Consider the following 15326-nt stretch of genomic DNA (forward strand, 5'->3'; position numbering starts at 1 on the left):
AATGGATCCACCCATGAATATTGGAAGGTGAGAAGTGTACAATAGGTGTTGAACAGCAGTCCTACAAATCTACCCTAATAATCATCAACTCTTGTAGGTTTGGCCCTACACGGTCATTTGCGCATGGCTACAGAAGCCGACAACTAGGGTCTCCAAATTTCATCCCTGAAAGGTTATAAAGCCAGCATTTCACAAACTCCACTGTGGAAAAGGTGTTACATTATGTTGAGAGTCACATTTGTCTCCAGGTAAAATAGATGTAAAACAATTGTCATTTATAAACCCCTTTCCCAAACAGTTTATTAATTTACGCAGCTCCAATCAATTTGTAAATTAAAGTGCATGTAGAATGGTGTTAATTCCATCGGGGAAAAGTATGTCGTTCCTGTCGGAACCGACACGTTGCTCGATCTTATTCTTTGTGCGTTAAAGTTGTGGAATGCGGGGAATTAAGTCAATGTAAGAATACAGTATCTGTAGACACACGTTATTTTCTTTGATCTCCACCCAAAACGAATAGCGGGTGAATCGCATGCAATTTTCATGCTTAAAGTCAAGGTCAGAACACGCAGAAAGAAATTCGCATTTAAAGGATATTGCTGTACGTTCCATTTACTCGGGCTCCATTAAAGTAATGTAGAATCTATGCCAAGACGCATTGAAGCGATTCTGTCACCTCGTGGTGACCCAATGCCCTATTACTTAACTTTATTTCGTCAGTCACCTGTATATTCCCCTACGTCTCGGAACAAGTACTAGCCCAAATCATTTTAAGAATGGAACTTAATAAAAAAGTGCAAGACTATTGATAAAAATATACTCAAAATGCAGTTAAACAATCCAAACATCAACAGTGACTCAAATAAAGCCTTGCGAAATCCAAGCTCATAAAATGCTTTATAACTCATTTCCAGCATATCAGGACATAAAATCATTCATGTTAAACAGCATTGCATGCGTAAAGGCAAACAATCTCAAAGTATTGTTGCAATAATTCAAGCACTATGGTGAAACCAATTATTTATGACTGTTCGCACAACATATTACAGATCAGAATCACTCTCCAGTCTGTCAATACACATAAATGATGACTGCAATGATGTGTTAAAATTGAGACATGATTTGGACCCCATGATGTATGCAAAAATCAGTTGGATAAACTTTAACCAGACATCTGGTTCAACAATAGGCACCATTATAATTAGTAATTGCCCATAAACACAATGGGATGACCGACATGTCGGTTATTATTTAACTAATTGATCTCGGTTCAATTGTGCTTTTTCCCCCTGAGCTCAACATGCACATTGCGCCGTTTCTCGGGTGATAAAGCCAACTTCTCTGGTCTGTGTTTCTTTTACACCAGCTGCATTAGGTTAGTGTGGGGAAGACATGGAGAGAGAGAGAAGACAGAAGAATGGGCTCTCGAGAGGGATAGCGAGCAGTTGCTTCAAGGTAACTCTACATGAAAATAGATCTGTGATTAATAGTTGGTATTCAGTCATAAAAGTATACCTTATTTACTTAACTACTAAAAGTGATTGTCAGACAGCACAGGCAGCAGCTCTATAGAAAAGAAAGTCAAATAAAATATACAGAATTGAAATATTTTACTATAGTATCATTATAGAATGCATGATGGTTAATAAGTGATAAGCAGTAATCTACAGTCCCTACCAACATTTTGGACTTTGTTTTATTTTGTATAGAGCTGAGATGACAGAATTAAATAGTCAAATAAAACCTAATGTAATATAAAACTGAAATATTTTATAGTAAAGTCATGTAAATAAATGTCTAATAAGTTATAAGCAGTCACTACAAACATTGGACTTTAATTAATTGTTTATTTAGCGTTACAGCATTCAACCCACAAGGCATTTAAGGTTTAAAAAAAATACAACCAAAACGACCTCAAAAAGCAATAATCGCTCAGCACTAATTACAGCTGGCAGCTGCTTGAAATACTCTGACTTGTTTGATGGGAGAGCCTCCTCAGTTTGAACTCTGCACTCTAATTCAGAAAGGTATATTACTGTAATAATTACAATGTAGTTATTTATTTTAACTTTTTCTTTTGGGGGGGGGGGGGGGGGTGAAAAAACTGATGCAGATTAAAAAGTAATCACTTGTGCTTAAACTAAACAACCTCAGAGGCAGTTTTAAAAGAGCAGAACGAGGGCAGTGACAGATACATGTAGCACTTTCAGCAAATAAATGAATTGCTGTGCCTTAAATGGAATCTAACAGCCCAAGGCACAAAGCATGACAGGCTTGTTAGTAGGTTCCTCTGACATATAGAGCAAAGCCTTCACCAAGAGTACCGTGATGTGAAGGCTTCTCCAAGTACCATGACAGTCACCACCAGGGGAAATAAATAGCATTCTTTATAAAATTACTTGCTAGAAGAATGCTCAGTACAGAGTTGGACAAAATCTGTTCTTTGGAGAGAATGAAGCAAAAGCAGTCATCGGGTTCAGTGTCACAATGATCATTATTCTTCAAGGGGAGAATCAAGCATCCAGTGGTCCACATTTTGTAAGAACGCTGGATAGGTGACTTGGACCCGTGAGTAAAATGAGTACAAGTAGTATTTGAAAACATTAAAAAAGGCAGTTGTCCAAATCCAGTAGCCGACTTCATTTACAAGCTTAGGAATACTTACCATGACAACAGATGACTAGAGGACTAGATAATCTTTGTCCTCTCAAGTAAGTTTCTGTGCATTATTGGAAAAAAGGCCACAGTCCACTTTGAAGGAAATATTTAAAAAATAAAAGTTGCACGAAAAGCAGTCCAGTGTTCCCTTCTCCTGCATCCCCACCAGAGGGCAGAACTGAGGCATTCAAACATCTTCACTATCCCATGAATCCTGCCTATGGTGGAGTTTGAACATTTGTCAAGACTCAATCTCAGTGTGAATCTGACTGTATCCGTTGGAGGGATCACGTTGCCGACAAAGCACAGCGAGCAGGAGGACGATAAAGAGGAAGAGCAAACAGCCACAAACTGCTAGTCCGATGACCACCTCTGATGAGACCAGAGAAGACAGTAGATATGACAAGCACACAATATTAGTCGTTCCATGTCATTTCAGCAAGCCATGACACCCAACATCTCAAAGTGTTCTGAAATAGTTCCTGCAGCTAGAAACATAAGCATTCCTGAAACTTTATGTGTTGAAATATAATTTCTGAGAAAAAAAAAAATCAGCTAATTACACCCAAAATTGGCCATTTTAAATTTATAGAATTCATATATTTAATAAATATATTGTCCAAATGTCCTCTTTTTTTCCTAATTTGTAGGTGGTGGCTCAGCTTTAACATTGCAGATAGTTTGTAGCTTCCATCAATGTAATTGTCTGCATCATTTCCAATCCCCCATATATTATTTTTTAGGGGTAAAAAAATAAAATAATAATATACATACATTTGTTTAGAAGTTGAGTCACTTAGAAATGTCCTTGAATAATTTTGCACGCCCAATTTTTCAGTTTTTGATTTGTTAAAAAAGTTTGAAATATCCAATAAATGTCATTCCACTTCATGATTGTGTCCCACTTGTTGTTGATTCTTCACAAAAAATACAGTTTTATATCTTTATGTTTGAAGCCTGAAATGTGGCAAAAGGTCGAAAAGTTTAAGGGGGCCGAATACTTTCGCAAGGCACTATCACTAAAGTGAGTAAACCCCTCACATTTTTGTAAATATTTGAGTATATCTTTTCATGTGACAACACTGAAGAAATGACACTTTGCTACAATGTAAAGTAGTGAGTGTACAGCTTGTATAACAGTAACTTTGCTGTTCCCTCAAAATAACTCAACACAGCCATTAATGTCTAAACTGCTGGCAACAAAAGTGAGTACACCCCTAAGTGAAATTGTCCAAACTGGGCATATACACACACCTGTTCTGAAAGGCCCCAGAGTCTGCAACACCACTAAGCAAGGGGCACCACCAATCAAGCGGCACCATGAAAACCAAGGAGCTCTCCAAACAGAAGGAGGGCTTTGATCAGAGGAAACAGAGACCAAAAATAACCCTGCAGGAGCTGCAAAGCTCCACAGCGGGGATTAGAGTACCTGTGTGCATAGGATCACTTTAAGCCGTACACTCCGCTGGGCTTTAATAAAGAGTGGCCAGAAAAAAAACATTGTTCAAAGAAAAAAATAAGCAAACACGTTTGGTGTTCGCCAAAAGGCATGTGGCAGACTCCCCAAACATGTGGAAGAAGGTACTCTGGTCAGATGAGACTAAAATTTATATTTTTGGCAATCAAGGAAAACACTATGTTTGGTGCAAACCCAACACCCCTCATCACCCCGAGAACAACATCCCCACAGTGAAGCATGGCGGTGGTAGCATCATGCTGTGGGGATGTTTATCCATCGGCAGTGACTGGGAAACTGGTCAGATTTCAAGGAATGATGGACGGCACTAAATACAGGGAAATTCTTGAGGGAAACCTGTTTCAGTCTTCCAGAGATTTGAGACCGAGACAGAGATTCACCTTCCAGCAGGACAATGAAGCTAAGCATACTGCTAAAGCAACACTTGAGTGGTTTAATGGGAAACATGTCAATGTCTTGGAATGGCCTAGTCAAAGCCTAGACCTCAATCCAATTGACAATCTGTGGTATGACAAAGATTGCTGTACACCAGCAGAACCCATCCAACTTGAAGGAGCTGGAGCAGTTTTGCCTTGAAGAATGGGCAAAAATCCCAGTGGCTGGATGTGCCAAGCTTATAGAGACATACCCTAAGAGTCCCGCAGCTGTAATTGCTGCAAAAGTTGGCTCTCAAGTTCTGTTTTTTCTGTCTTAATTCTTGTTCGTTTCACAATAAAAAATATTTAGCGTCTTCAAAGTGGTAGGCATGTTGTGTAAATCAATTGAAACAAACACCCCCAAAAATCAATTTTAATTCTAGGTTGTAAGGCAACAAAATAGGAAAAATGCCAAAGGGGGTGAATACTTTCGCAAGCCACTGTACATAAAAAATCTCTCAACTATTTAGCAATTTATATGGCATAGCTGCCCATTTTTTGGTCCTTAATTGAAACTGGTATATCTAAATTTATCACAATTTTCTTTTACCAATTTTGGTCGTTAATGCAGGGCCGACAGAGAAGTTCATTACTTTTTCCCCCTTCCACGTGCCTCTTCCTTTTTTGCGGTAATGCTGCAATCAGGTTGTAATTTTGGGTTGAGCAAACATTTCCATATCTGTGTTAGCTGCATGTGTGACGTAACTCCCCAATTAGTATATTTGAGTTCAACCACAATATTTTTGTATTATTTGTTCTCTTTTCAGGGTGATTAAACTGAAATGGCAACTTTCTAAGGTTGGTTCAAAAAAATATAACATTTTGGAGATTATTTTGTTTTCAAATAACCGAAAGTGAGCCGTTATAATCTGAATAAAGGGAAAACAGGCCATTCTTGAACAAGGGGTGAGACATACTAATTTGCTAGAGAACCAGTTTGATTTAAGAATACCTGTTGTATGACTGATGCCTTTAGTGAAAGGTCTAATGCTTTAATGTTTAATCATTCCTGCCCTCAGAATTCATATTCTTTATATAAATAGGCCCGTTTAATTTATGTCCCATCATACATACTGGCATTAACAGGAACTTACTGCATCTTTGAACTTGCTCTTTAAAGTTGTAATAGTAGAACGCAAAAGGTGCAATTTCGAAAATGGGTAGTGCATCATCTGTTTCTCGTGTCATGACTGACAAACGTTAGAGCCATTTATAACTTGTCAGAAATGTAAAAATCAAGTAGCTCATGCCAGCTAATGTTTTTAGCTAGGTTTTTTAACCCATAGATTTTGTAATGTTTGAGTCACTCAAATATCCCATGAATACACATGGCAAAATTTATAGAATTGCAAGAAAATTAGTGTTAAACCTGAAATGTTCTCTCCACCAACAAGAGGGGTGTGAACAGTGTCATGAACCGTGCTTAAGCAGATAGAGATAGACGAGGTGTGCGCAGAGAGGAGGTGCAATTTAATTAGACTAATTTCTCAGAGATCAAATGATATTTCAACAAAGTAATGTTGACTGAATGCTTATCTTTTCCATTTCTAACTACAGAAACCATTTCAGAACAATCAGAGACAGTGGGTGTCAAAATCTTCTTTCTTGCATCTTTTTAATTAAAGGGATACTTCGAGAGTTTGTCCCTTTATCTATTTCCCCAGAGTCAGATGAACTTGTGGATACAATTTTTGTGTGTCTAGTATGAAGGAAGTAGGAGGTAGTTTTGCAAGCCAATGCTAACTAGCGTTAGTGCAATGACTGGAAGTATATGGGTAACGCTAGTGAGCAACTTTCTTCAAACTGCACACAGAGACATAAAAATTGTATCCACAAGTTCATCTTACACTGGGGAAGTAGATAAACGGCTTCTGACAAAATCCTGAAGTATTCCTTTAAAGTGTTACACATTCTATGGCTTCAAGGCTCTTCATCAAACGGCCATCATACCTTTATCCTTTCTCGGAGACTCCACCATGCACTCCTTGCCCCAATCCTCTGGGATGGATGGTTTGGTGAGGCGCACAAAGTCCTCCAGGGGGCAGAAGAGGTCACAGCTTGGTACAGCCAGTTGGTAAGGCGCTCTTCTGGTGTCATTGCGGTAAAACATGGCCACTGTGAATGATCTAAAGAGGAGTTAAACCTTCTATATCAGACGGACAGCAGATCTCAAAATCGGATATATATATATTTATTTTGACTGAATTTTGCTTATTCGAGATAATACAGTATAACTACATAAAGCTAGGAATAGCTATTTGGGTCTTATTCCATCACAGTACAACCTACCCGTTGTCTTCCTGATAGAGTTCAAATATGTGGCAGGAGGCATAGGGTGGCTGCTTTCCATTGAAGATACTCAAACTCGACTGCAAAGCCACAATGGTGGTGTCATGCTGAAAAGTAACAAGACTCAAGCATTGGATTAGGGATAGGCAACTTTGATGGAGGTGGGGGCCATACACATATACAACAACAAAAAAATCACGAGGGGCCACAGTGGCTCATCGGTATGAGTACCCACATTTACACAGCCCCCCCCCCCCCTGCAATTCTATACATTTTGCCATGGGGCGGAGCAATGGCCCCACCCCGGTCGATAATTCGGCCATGCTTACCAAAAGTTTAGATGACTGGCCACTAGACTAAATTATAGCAAAAAAAATTTGCTAACATGGGCTAATTGAGTGACAGCTGATGCACAACCAAATTTCAAAAATCCACCATGTGTATTTTATTATTCTAACTCTAAACAGTAAGTTGAGACCCCGATTGAGTTCTCCTCCCCCAAAATGTAAATTGATCCGCAGGCCTACAAAACAGGGGCCACCAGTTACCCGTCCCTGCATTAGATGAACAATTTCCAGCAAACAGGCTAAAGCATCCACATAAATAGGAGATCATGGACAAGATTTAAAAGCTTACCGCAGAGAGCATCATCATCTTCAGACGGCGATTAGAGTCGGGAAGTGCAGACTCTGAGATGTTATTTACAATGCTACCCAATAGGACACCTATTTGATGGAGTAGTAAAAGCATATAAGTGAGCAGTAATCTAACAATGAGAAGATTTACCATCTCTTATCTCATTCCTTCAGTGCTATTGGCATTACATAAAACATCAGCTGACATCAAATGGTGGGTGTGGGGTCACTTATCTCGATGATGTGCAAAGTAGTTTAACCATTTGACTTCGTATGCTCAACTCAAAGATGTATGAGTGCATATTCAAATCTCTAGTCACTCTTCCACATATTTGATGCCCATATGAATAATTGCAATAGCTAAACGGAGTGGCTGCCGATCCAACTTTTATGGACCCCTCTTCACGACAGATAAATTACCCGAAACTTCTGCGCATGTGCAGGACCCTCTACTTTACGCACAGTCTGTGCTCTACCCGTAGAGAACAGGCTACTCTGGCAAATGATGCTTGTTTACTAAAGTAAGATCAAAGCTGAATCAATGTCTGCAAGAGCACAGAATGATAGTATTCTACATAATTGAATACCATTGTTTTGAAGTTATTGTAAGACAACACAACCTCATTTATTTTGTGATTTTAGGATGATTGTGCAAATGGTCACATTTCTCTCATGTGGCCAAGGATGTGTGAAGGCATTTTCTGTTAAACCTTACTAATGCTTTTGTACTAAAATAACTGTCTTTAAGCCTAGGCATTGTGCTTGAGTTCATTTCTTTAAACTCATAAGATAGAAAAGTGTGTGCGCATTAATAGAGGCCTTTTTAACTGGTCTGTGTGTGTGTAGATTGACGCCATGATGTCTGGGCACTCAGCCAAGAATTGACAGAAACGGACTGGTTCCTCTTAAGTTAGCTGGAGACAGTAAAGGTTATATCCTGCACACCAACGATAAAGCTATTCTGTTTGGAGCCTGTTTCTGGGCAAAATATTCATGTTTTGTGTGTGACCAGTACGACCATACATCATCTGGGCCGTCAGTTAAAGGCACTTGCTTGCCCAATATGGGGGAACCGTTGAGCTACTGTTAGGAAGTAACTCCAGACATACTTCCTCTGTCATTCTGGTCCCGATTGTCCTCACTCAGTTGCAACAGACGGAGGCAACCTTTTCATCCAGTTGTCTCCCTTCACACACACACACACACACACAGTGGCTTGTGAAAGTATTCATCCCCCTTGGAATTTTTCCAATTTTGTTGCCTTACAACCTGCAATGAAAATATATTTTTTTGGGGGGTTGTATCAATTGATTTACACAACACGCCTACCACTTTGGAGATGCACATTTTTTTTTAAATGAAACAAGCTTGAGCGTGCAGAACTGTTCACCCCCCCAAAGTCAAAACTTTATAGAGCCACCATTTGCAGCAATTACAGCTGCGGGACTCTTAGGGTATGTCTCTATAAGCTTGGCACATCTAGCCACTGGGATTTTTGCCCATTCTTCAAAGGCAAAACTGCTCCAGCTCCTTCAAGTTGGATGGGTTCTGCTGGTGTACAGCAATCTTTGTCATACCACAGATTGTCAATTGGATTGAGGTCTAGGCTTTGACTAGGCCATTCCAAGACATTGACATGTTTCCCATTAAACCACTCAAGTGTTGCTTTAGCAGTATGCTTAGCTTCATTGTCCTGCTGGAAGGTGAATCTCTGTCTCGGTCTCAAATCTCTGGAAGACTGAAACAGGTTTCCCTCAAGAATTTCCCTGTATTTAGTGCCGTCCATCATTCCTTGAAATCTGACCAGTTTCCCAGTCACTGCCGATGGATAAACATCCCCACAGCATGATGCTACCACCGCCATGCTTCACTGTGGGGATGTTGTTCTCGGGGTGATGAGGGGTGTTGGGTTTGCACCAGACATAGTATTTTCCTTGATGGCCAAAAATATTAATTTTAGTCTCATCTGACCAGAGTACCTTCTTCCACATGTTTGGGGAGTCTGCCACATGCCTTTTGGCGAACACCAAACGTGTTTGCTTATTTTTGTCTTTGAACAATGGCATTTTTCTGGCCACTCTTCATTAAAGCCCAGCTCTGCGGAGTGTACGGCTCCGATCTCCACTGTGGAGCTTTGCAGCTCCTTCAGGGTTATATTTGGTCTCTTTGTTGCCTTTCTGATTAATGCCCTCCTTGCCTGGTCTGTGAGTTTTGGTGGGCGGCTCTCTCGAGAGGCTTGTTGTGGTGCCGTATTCTTTCCATTTCTTAATAATGGATTTAAATGGTACTCCGTGGGTTGTTCAACGTTTTTTTGTGTGTTTTTTTTTTTACAACCCAACCCTGATCTGAACTTCTCCACAACTTTGTCCCTGACCTGTTTGGAGAGCTCCTTGGTCTTCATGGTGTCGCTTGATTGGTGGTGCCCCTTGCTTAGTGGTGTTGCAGACTCTGGGGCCTTTCAGAGATCATGTGACACTTAAATAAAGTCCACCTGTGTGCAACCTAACTAATTATGACTTCTGAAGGTAATTGGTTGCACCAGATCTTATTTAGGGGCTTCATAGCAAAGGGGGTGAATACATATGCATGCACCACTTTTCCATTTTTTTTTTCTATCAAAAAATGTAGTTATATTTTCCATTTCACTTCACCAATTTGGACTATTTTGAAATCCAAATAAAAATATATTTAAATTACAGGTTGTAATGCAATAAAATAGGAAAAACACCAAGGGGGAAGAATACTTTGCAAGGCACTGTACACAGGGTCACGTGTTTTTGCAGATGCTTGAATGGGATAACTTGACCGGGTACTCTTTGTACAGGAGGCTCTCACGCCATTTCACCTGTGTGGTGCAACCAGCCTCCTTATTATAATAAGTTAATAAAAGTGATATTTTGATCATTGACTTTGCCTCTCCTCATTATTAGTTAAAGGTAGAATTTCCACCACGTCTGTTCTATTCATTCCATTTCTATCCATTTAAACCTATCCGACAGGCGAAATCCAGATAGAACTTGTGAAACACTGGGCCCAGTTTTGGAGAAAAGGAAACCAGAGAGGTGGGACAGGACAGTTACCTACAGCTCCGCAGCCTTGGCCATCACTAAATAGCACATACAAAGGGAATGTAGATAGCTAAGCTAAAACAAGTTTCTGCCCTTCCCATTCTGATAGTTGGCATTACCTCCTTGGAGCCGGCTTTTCTCCTGATGCTTGTAGACCTCAAACATGATTTCAAAGCCAAAGTCCTTGAGTTTTCTCAGATCATCCATGATGTTAGGGGTCACCCAGTCAGGAGCGGTCATGTTGTGCCTTGCCTGAAATTACATGGATGGAGAATGAAAACTAAAAGCCCAATATAATCATGACACTGCATCAAGGTGAAATTACACAACAATGTTTGTAAGATAATCCAATTCAATCTACATGCTGTTGTCTCTAAAGTAATATAGCATGATATTGCTACCATTACAGTGTAGAACATCAAATAAAACAAGGTTACCAAGGTAACCACCAATAAAATGAAAGTAGATATAGGCTAAATTTCTTATTGAACACATTTCTTGATATACAAATAATTGTTTTGATCTGACCGGAGACAATCTATGACCACATTGCTGCATTTGTGTCTCCCCAACCATTTCCAAATGTCTTTACATGGCAGGTTGATTTCAGCTGACCAGAGTAGACTGACATATGGCTGTTGAGAGGTGCGGGAAGTCATAAGGCTGAGTAGCTATAGCACCAGCTCACAGTTCTATTTTCACTTTCATAAACCACTATGGTTCCTCACTAGCTAAAATTGCCTGTGGTAACATTTCACATACTAACGTAAAAGTTTAACGTTCACTTAATCTGCATGATTTATGGCAAACTGTACAGTGGAAATTCAGTAACATGTCGCAAAAAATATATACTGCATGGATAGTAAGCAAAGTGATAAAACTGTAAGGAATTATAGCTATCATAGGTAATATAAGCTTCTTACCTCACAGAACAGGGTGTCATAGACACTCCAAACAGTCTCAATGTTTGTGTTCTTCAGACCAGTTCTCTCCTGTATCATCGTTATTAAGTCCTGTAAGAGCAAAGGATCAAACAATGATAATCTAGACAAGGGGCATTCAAAGTTAAAATTGATGAGCTGTGTCAACATGTGTGGTTGGCAAGTGATGGAGAAGATATTCAAAACAAGGTAGAAACAATGCAACACCAAACATGCCATCCCCCACAAATTATGCAGCGCCCCTAGGCCAATCAGTGTAATTTTGTAAATGACGGATTTCTATGGCAAGACGCATTATTCACCCAAGTCTTGTCAAAATCGGGCAAGTGGTATCTGAAATATCACGTGGGCTAGCTAGACTTGTATCCCTGAGCACGTGTCCCTAATTATCACTCGGAGTCAAACAGATCAAGAGATGTAAACGTTCCCATTCTAGCGCCACCTTGTGGTCAATATGAATGTTATTGTATATGTTGAGTCTTGACAGTGTTTGTAACATGTGTACTAAATTTTGTTAAAACACAAATATACTTGACTCATTTATCTGAATTTATGTGCCAGACCACGCCCATATGAATGTTTACTGGGCAATAGCGGCCATGTTGTTTTAGGTACTAGTCTGGAAAGTATTGCGTTGAGAGACCTTTGTCCATAGAGGCCACATATCATGTTTCGTGCAGATCGTCAAATCGGTGACAGAATAGCGTTTTTCAAAAAAAGTCTTAGTGGCAGAAAATTAATCTTGGGTCCCTGAAGCAAATTTGATCCTTGTGAGGAGAGGCAACCATGTCCATTATTTCATGACTTTAGGTCAAACGGGGTTAGTAGGGACGTGACCTTTCAAAGTTAGCATTTTCAATCACTTGTTATAGCGCCACCATCTGGCCAATCAGTTTAATTTTGTAAATGCAGATCTCTGGCAAGATGCATAATTCACAGAAGTTGTCAAAATCGACCCAGAGCTGCCTTTGATATTGCGTGTGATGAACAAAAATACAGGTGTACTAACGGTTTGTGCCTCAAACCATAGACAGTTAACGAAAAGGTAATCCCTATTCAAAGGAATAAGTATCTAACCTCATTAGCCAGTCTTCACCTTAATTTCAGTGACACTTACTTTGTATAGAAATGTCACGTTGAGGTACTTTTCTGAGTGTTCCGTCTCATTCATGAGGATTTTATAACGAGGGCAACCCGGAATGGGAAACGACAAAAGCTGAAATAAATACATTTTAGATGGAAACATCAGTATGGAGGTAGCCAATAACTTATTCTTTAAAACAATCATATTCAGAATGTATTTTGTGGCAGCTGTTCATCTTTGGATGTCACCAAAGACCTCAGCACCCTGCTCACCCTCTCCTCAGACTGGGGTACAGTGTGAACAGGAATAGGCTGCCACTCCAGTATTGGGTTGAAGACCTGTGATCCATTGGGAGGGTACAATCCAGCCAAGTTGGCCTCTGCACTCATCAAGGTCCGGTCATAGTCTGTGCTTCTCACAGCAATCTAGACAATGAACAATAGGAGGGGTAGTGGTTAACACTTATTTTTGCAGTTGTGGCTACAGCCTAGAGCTGGCTTTACATACTTCAAGACATAGTACATTATAGGAAGAGAGTCCATTATTTGGACAGAGTGCACAGTTTGTTTAACATGGGCGATACACACAATACAATTTGCAAATCTTTATCTTCACTTTTCTCATTGAAATGATTGTGTGACAGAGATAGTACAATCATAGTTTCAACAAGGGACTAAACTATAAATTACCTCACGTCGGTCATAGGTATCATTGAGAAAACCCTGATAGCGTTTCCGCAGCGCTTGTCCCAGCTCAAAGTGCTGCCTCATTCCTTCCTTTAGGGATCATAGAAACGGTGTGCTATTAGTACAGCAAGAACTACACCCGTCAGTGCATCAGGATCCTTCTTCAACACTCATTCTAGCTTGGGTAAAAGTCAGTTTGAGGTATCATACCACTCCTTATAAAGTTGGCAGGTAGCCTAGTGGTTGGAGTGTTGGGCTAGTAACAGAAAGGTTGCTGGATCAAATCCCCAAGCTGAAAAGGTAAAAATCAGTTGTTCTGCCCCTGAACAAGGCAGTTAACCCACTGTTTCCCAGGAGGCTGTCAATGTAAATAAGATTTTTTTCTTAATTGGGCAGCAGGGTGGTTAGAGCGTTGGGCTTGAAACTGAAAGGTTGCAAGTTCGAATCACCGAGCTGACATGGTACAAATCTGTCTTTCTGCCCCTGAACAAGGCAGTTAACCCAATGTTCCTAGGCCATCATTGAAAATAAGAATTTGTTCTTAACGGGTCTTACCGAGTTAATAATAAATAAAGGTTAATGGACTTGGCTAGTCAAATATAAAAGATTAAAAGCTAAACATGACATTAACATGACACTGAGTACAAGTAGTGGAATGTTAGCAAAACAGGTTCTGAAATTTAGGCTAGTGTTATTCAGTCAAAATACATTTTTGGCCTTTACCTGTGAGAGCTGTCCAAAGCCCTGAGGCCAAGAGCTCTCCTGGTAGCGATCAGTAGGGTAGGCTTTGACAGGTGATCGGTCACCATGACGGTAAAGCTAGGTAAAACATGTAATAGGATACAGACATTTTTCAACATTGAAAATCTATTAAAGTCACCCAAACATGATATTCTAGGCAAGTGACAAACTGGTTGAACAGCTGGGCTGTTCCATTTCCAGCACAAGCAGCGTAAATTAGTTAAGCGAAAACCACACTACAATTAGGCTAAACTCAATAAATGTGTATTTTGTCTTGCATTAACATCGCCACACTTACTAAAGCAAACTCAACATAGTAACAATCCAGTATCGTAGTTAGTTAACGTTACGTGAAATAGTCATTGGGGTCACTAATGTTAGATTGTACAGACCTAAAACAGGCAACAGTTAATCGTTATTAGCTTAAAGTTAGCAAGATACAAAGCACTAACTGTCCAGACTCGATAACGTTTACCAGAGCCAATGCTAGCCAACAGCAGAACATGTTTTGCTAGCTAACGTTATTTCCCCTAGCTGGCGAACTTCAGCTAAACAAGTCAACTTGCATATCAACTATATACGCTAGATAACTAGCTTACTCACCACAGTTACAAATGTCAGTCTTCTGTCTCCAACAACTTTGCCTAATACAACGAACATTGTCAATAATAGCAATACAGTGGAGTTCATCTTCAACGGCTCGTCGGTTGAAAACTGTAACTATAAAACAACCATTCAGAATAAAGAATAGAGGCACAAACAAGCTAGAGATGAACTTCTACGGTGGGGTTTATCGGCGGTTGGCATCCAACGTTATGGTGCATTACCGCCACCTACTGTACTGGAGTGTGGGCCAGAGACAGGGAGAACCGAAATCCTACCTGCCAGCCCCGTTGCTCTTAAAAAAGATAACAAAATATTTTAGACTATATCTAATTATGTGCCTACTCAATATACTCTTTAAACTAATTTCCTGTATTCCCTTCTCCCTCATACTATATCTCATCCTCTCTCTTTCCCTCCAATAATGTTCCCGCTGTATCAATACATGCTCCACTGTCTCTGTTTCCTGGCAATACTCACATTTTCCTGTTGGATGCTTTCCTATCACATGCAAGGTCTTATTCAACTGGCTGTGTCCCGCGCTTAATCTTGTAAATATAGCCTCCTCTCTTCTGTCCCTTCCTGCCATTCTCACCTGCCCAACATTCCTCTGTACTTGAAATACATGGCTGCCATTGGTATCTCTACTCCACTGCTCCTGCCATTTCTCCACCATCACTGTCCATATCATGCTTTTTGCCTCTGCCTTGCTCATTGAAACTACCACA

General features: G+C 40.0%; 1 protein-coding gene across 1 annotated transcript; it reads right to left on the reverse strand.

The window, feature by feature from the left end:
• Nucleotides 1-878: 878 nt before the first annotated feature.
• Nucleotides 879-14795, reverse strand: LOC135546865 (lysosomal acid phosphatase-like). Its single transcript, XM_064975435.1, has 11 exons — nt 14599-14795; nt 13978-14073; nt 13258-13344; nt 12841-12993; nt 12602-12700; nt 11467-11556; nt 10663-10795; nt 7477-7565; nt 6841-6947; nt 6502-6677; nt 879-3030 (listed from the first exon to the last, which is right to left on the reverse strand). Exons 1-11 carry the CDS (start codon nt 14683-14685, stop codon nt 2900-2902), a joined length of 1248 nt encoding a protein of 415 aa, XP_064831507.1. The 5' UTR covers nt 14686-14795; the 3' UTR covers nt 879-2899.
• Nucleotides 14796-15326: the final 531 nt, after the last annotated feature.

Source organism: Oncorhynchus masou, chromosome 1 (assembly GCF_036934945.1).
Source record: "Oncorhynchus masou masou isolate Uvic2021 chromosome 1, UVic_Omas_1.1, whole genome shotgun sequence".
Lineage (NCBI taxonomy): Eukaryota > Metazoa > Chordata > Actinopteri > Salmoniformes > Salmonidae > Oncorhynchus > Oncorhynchus masou.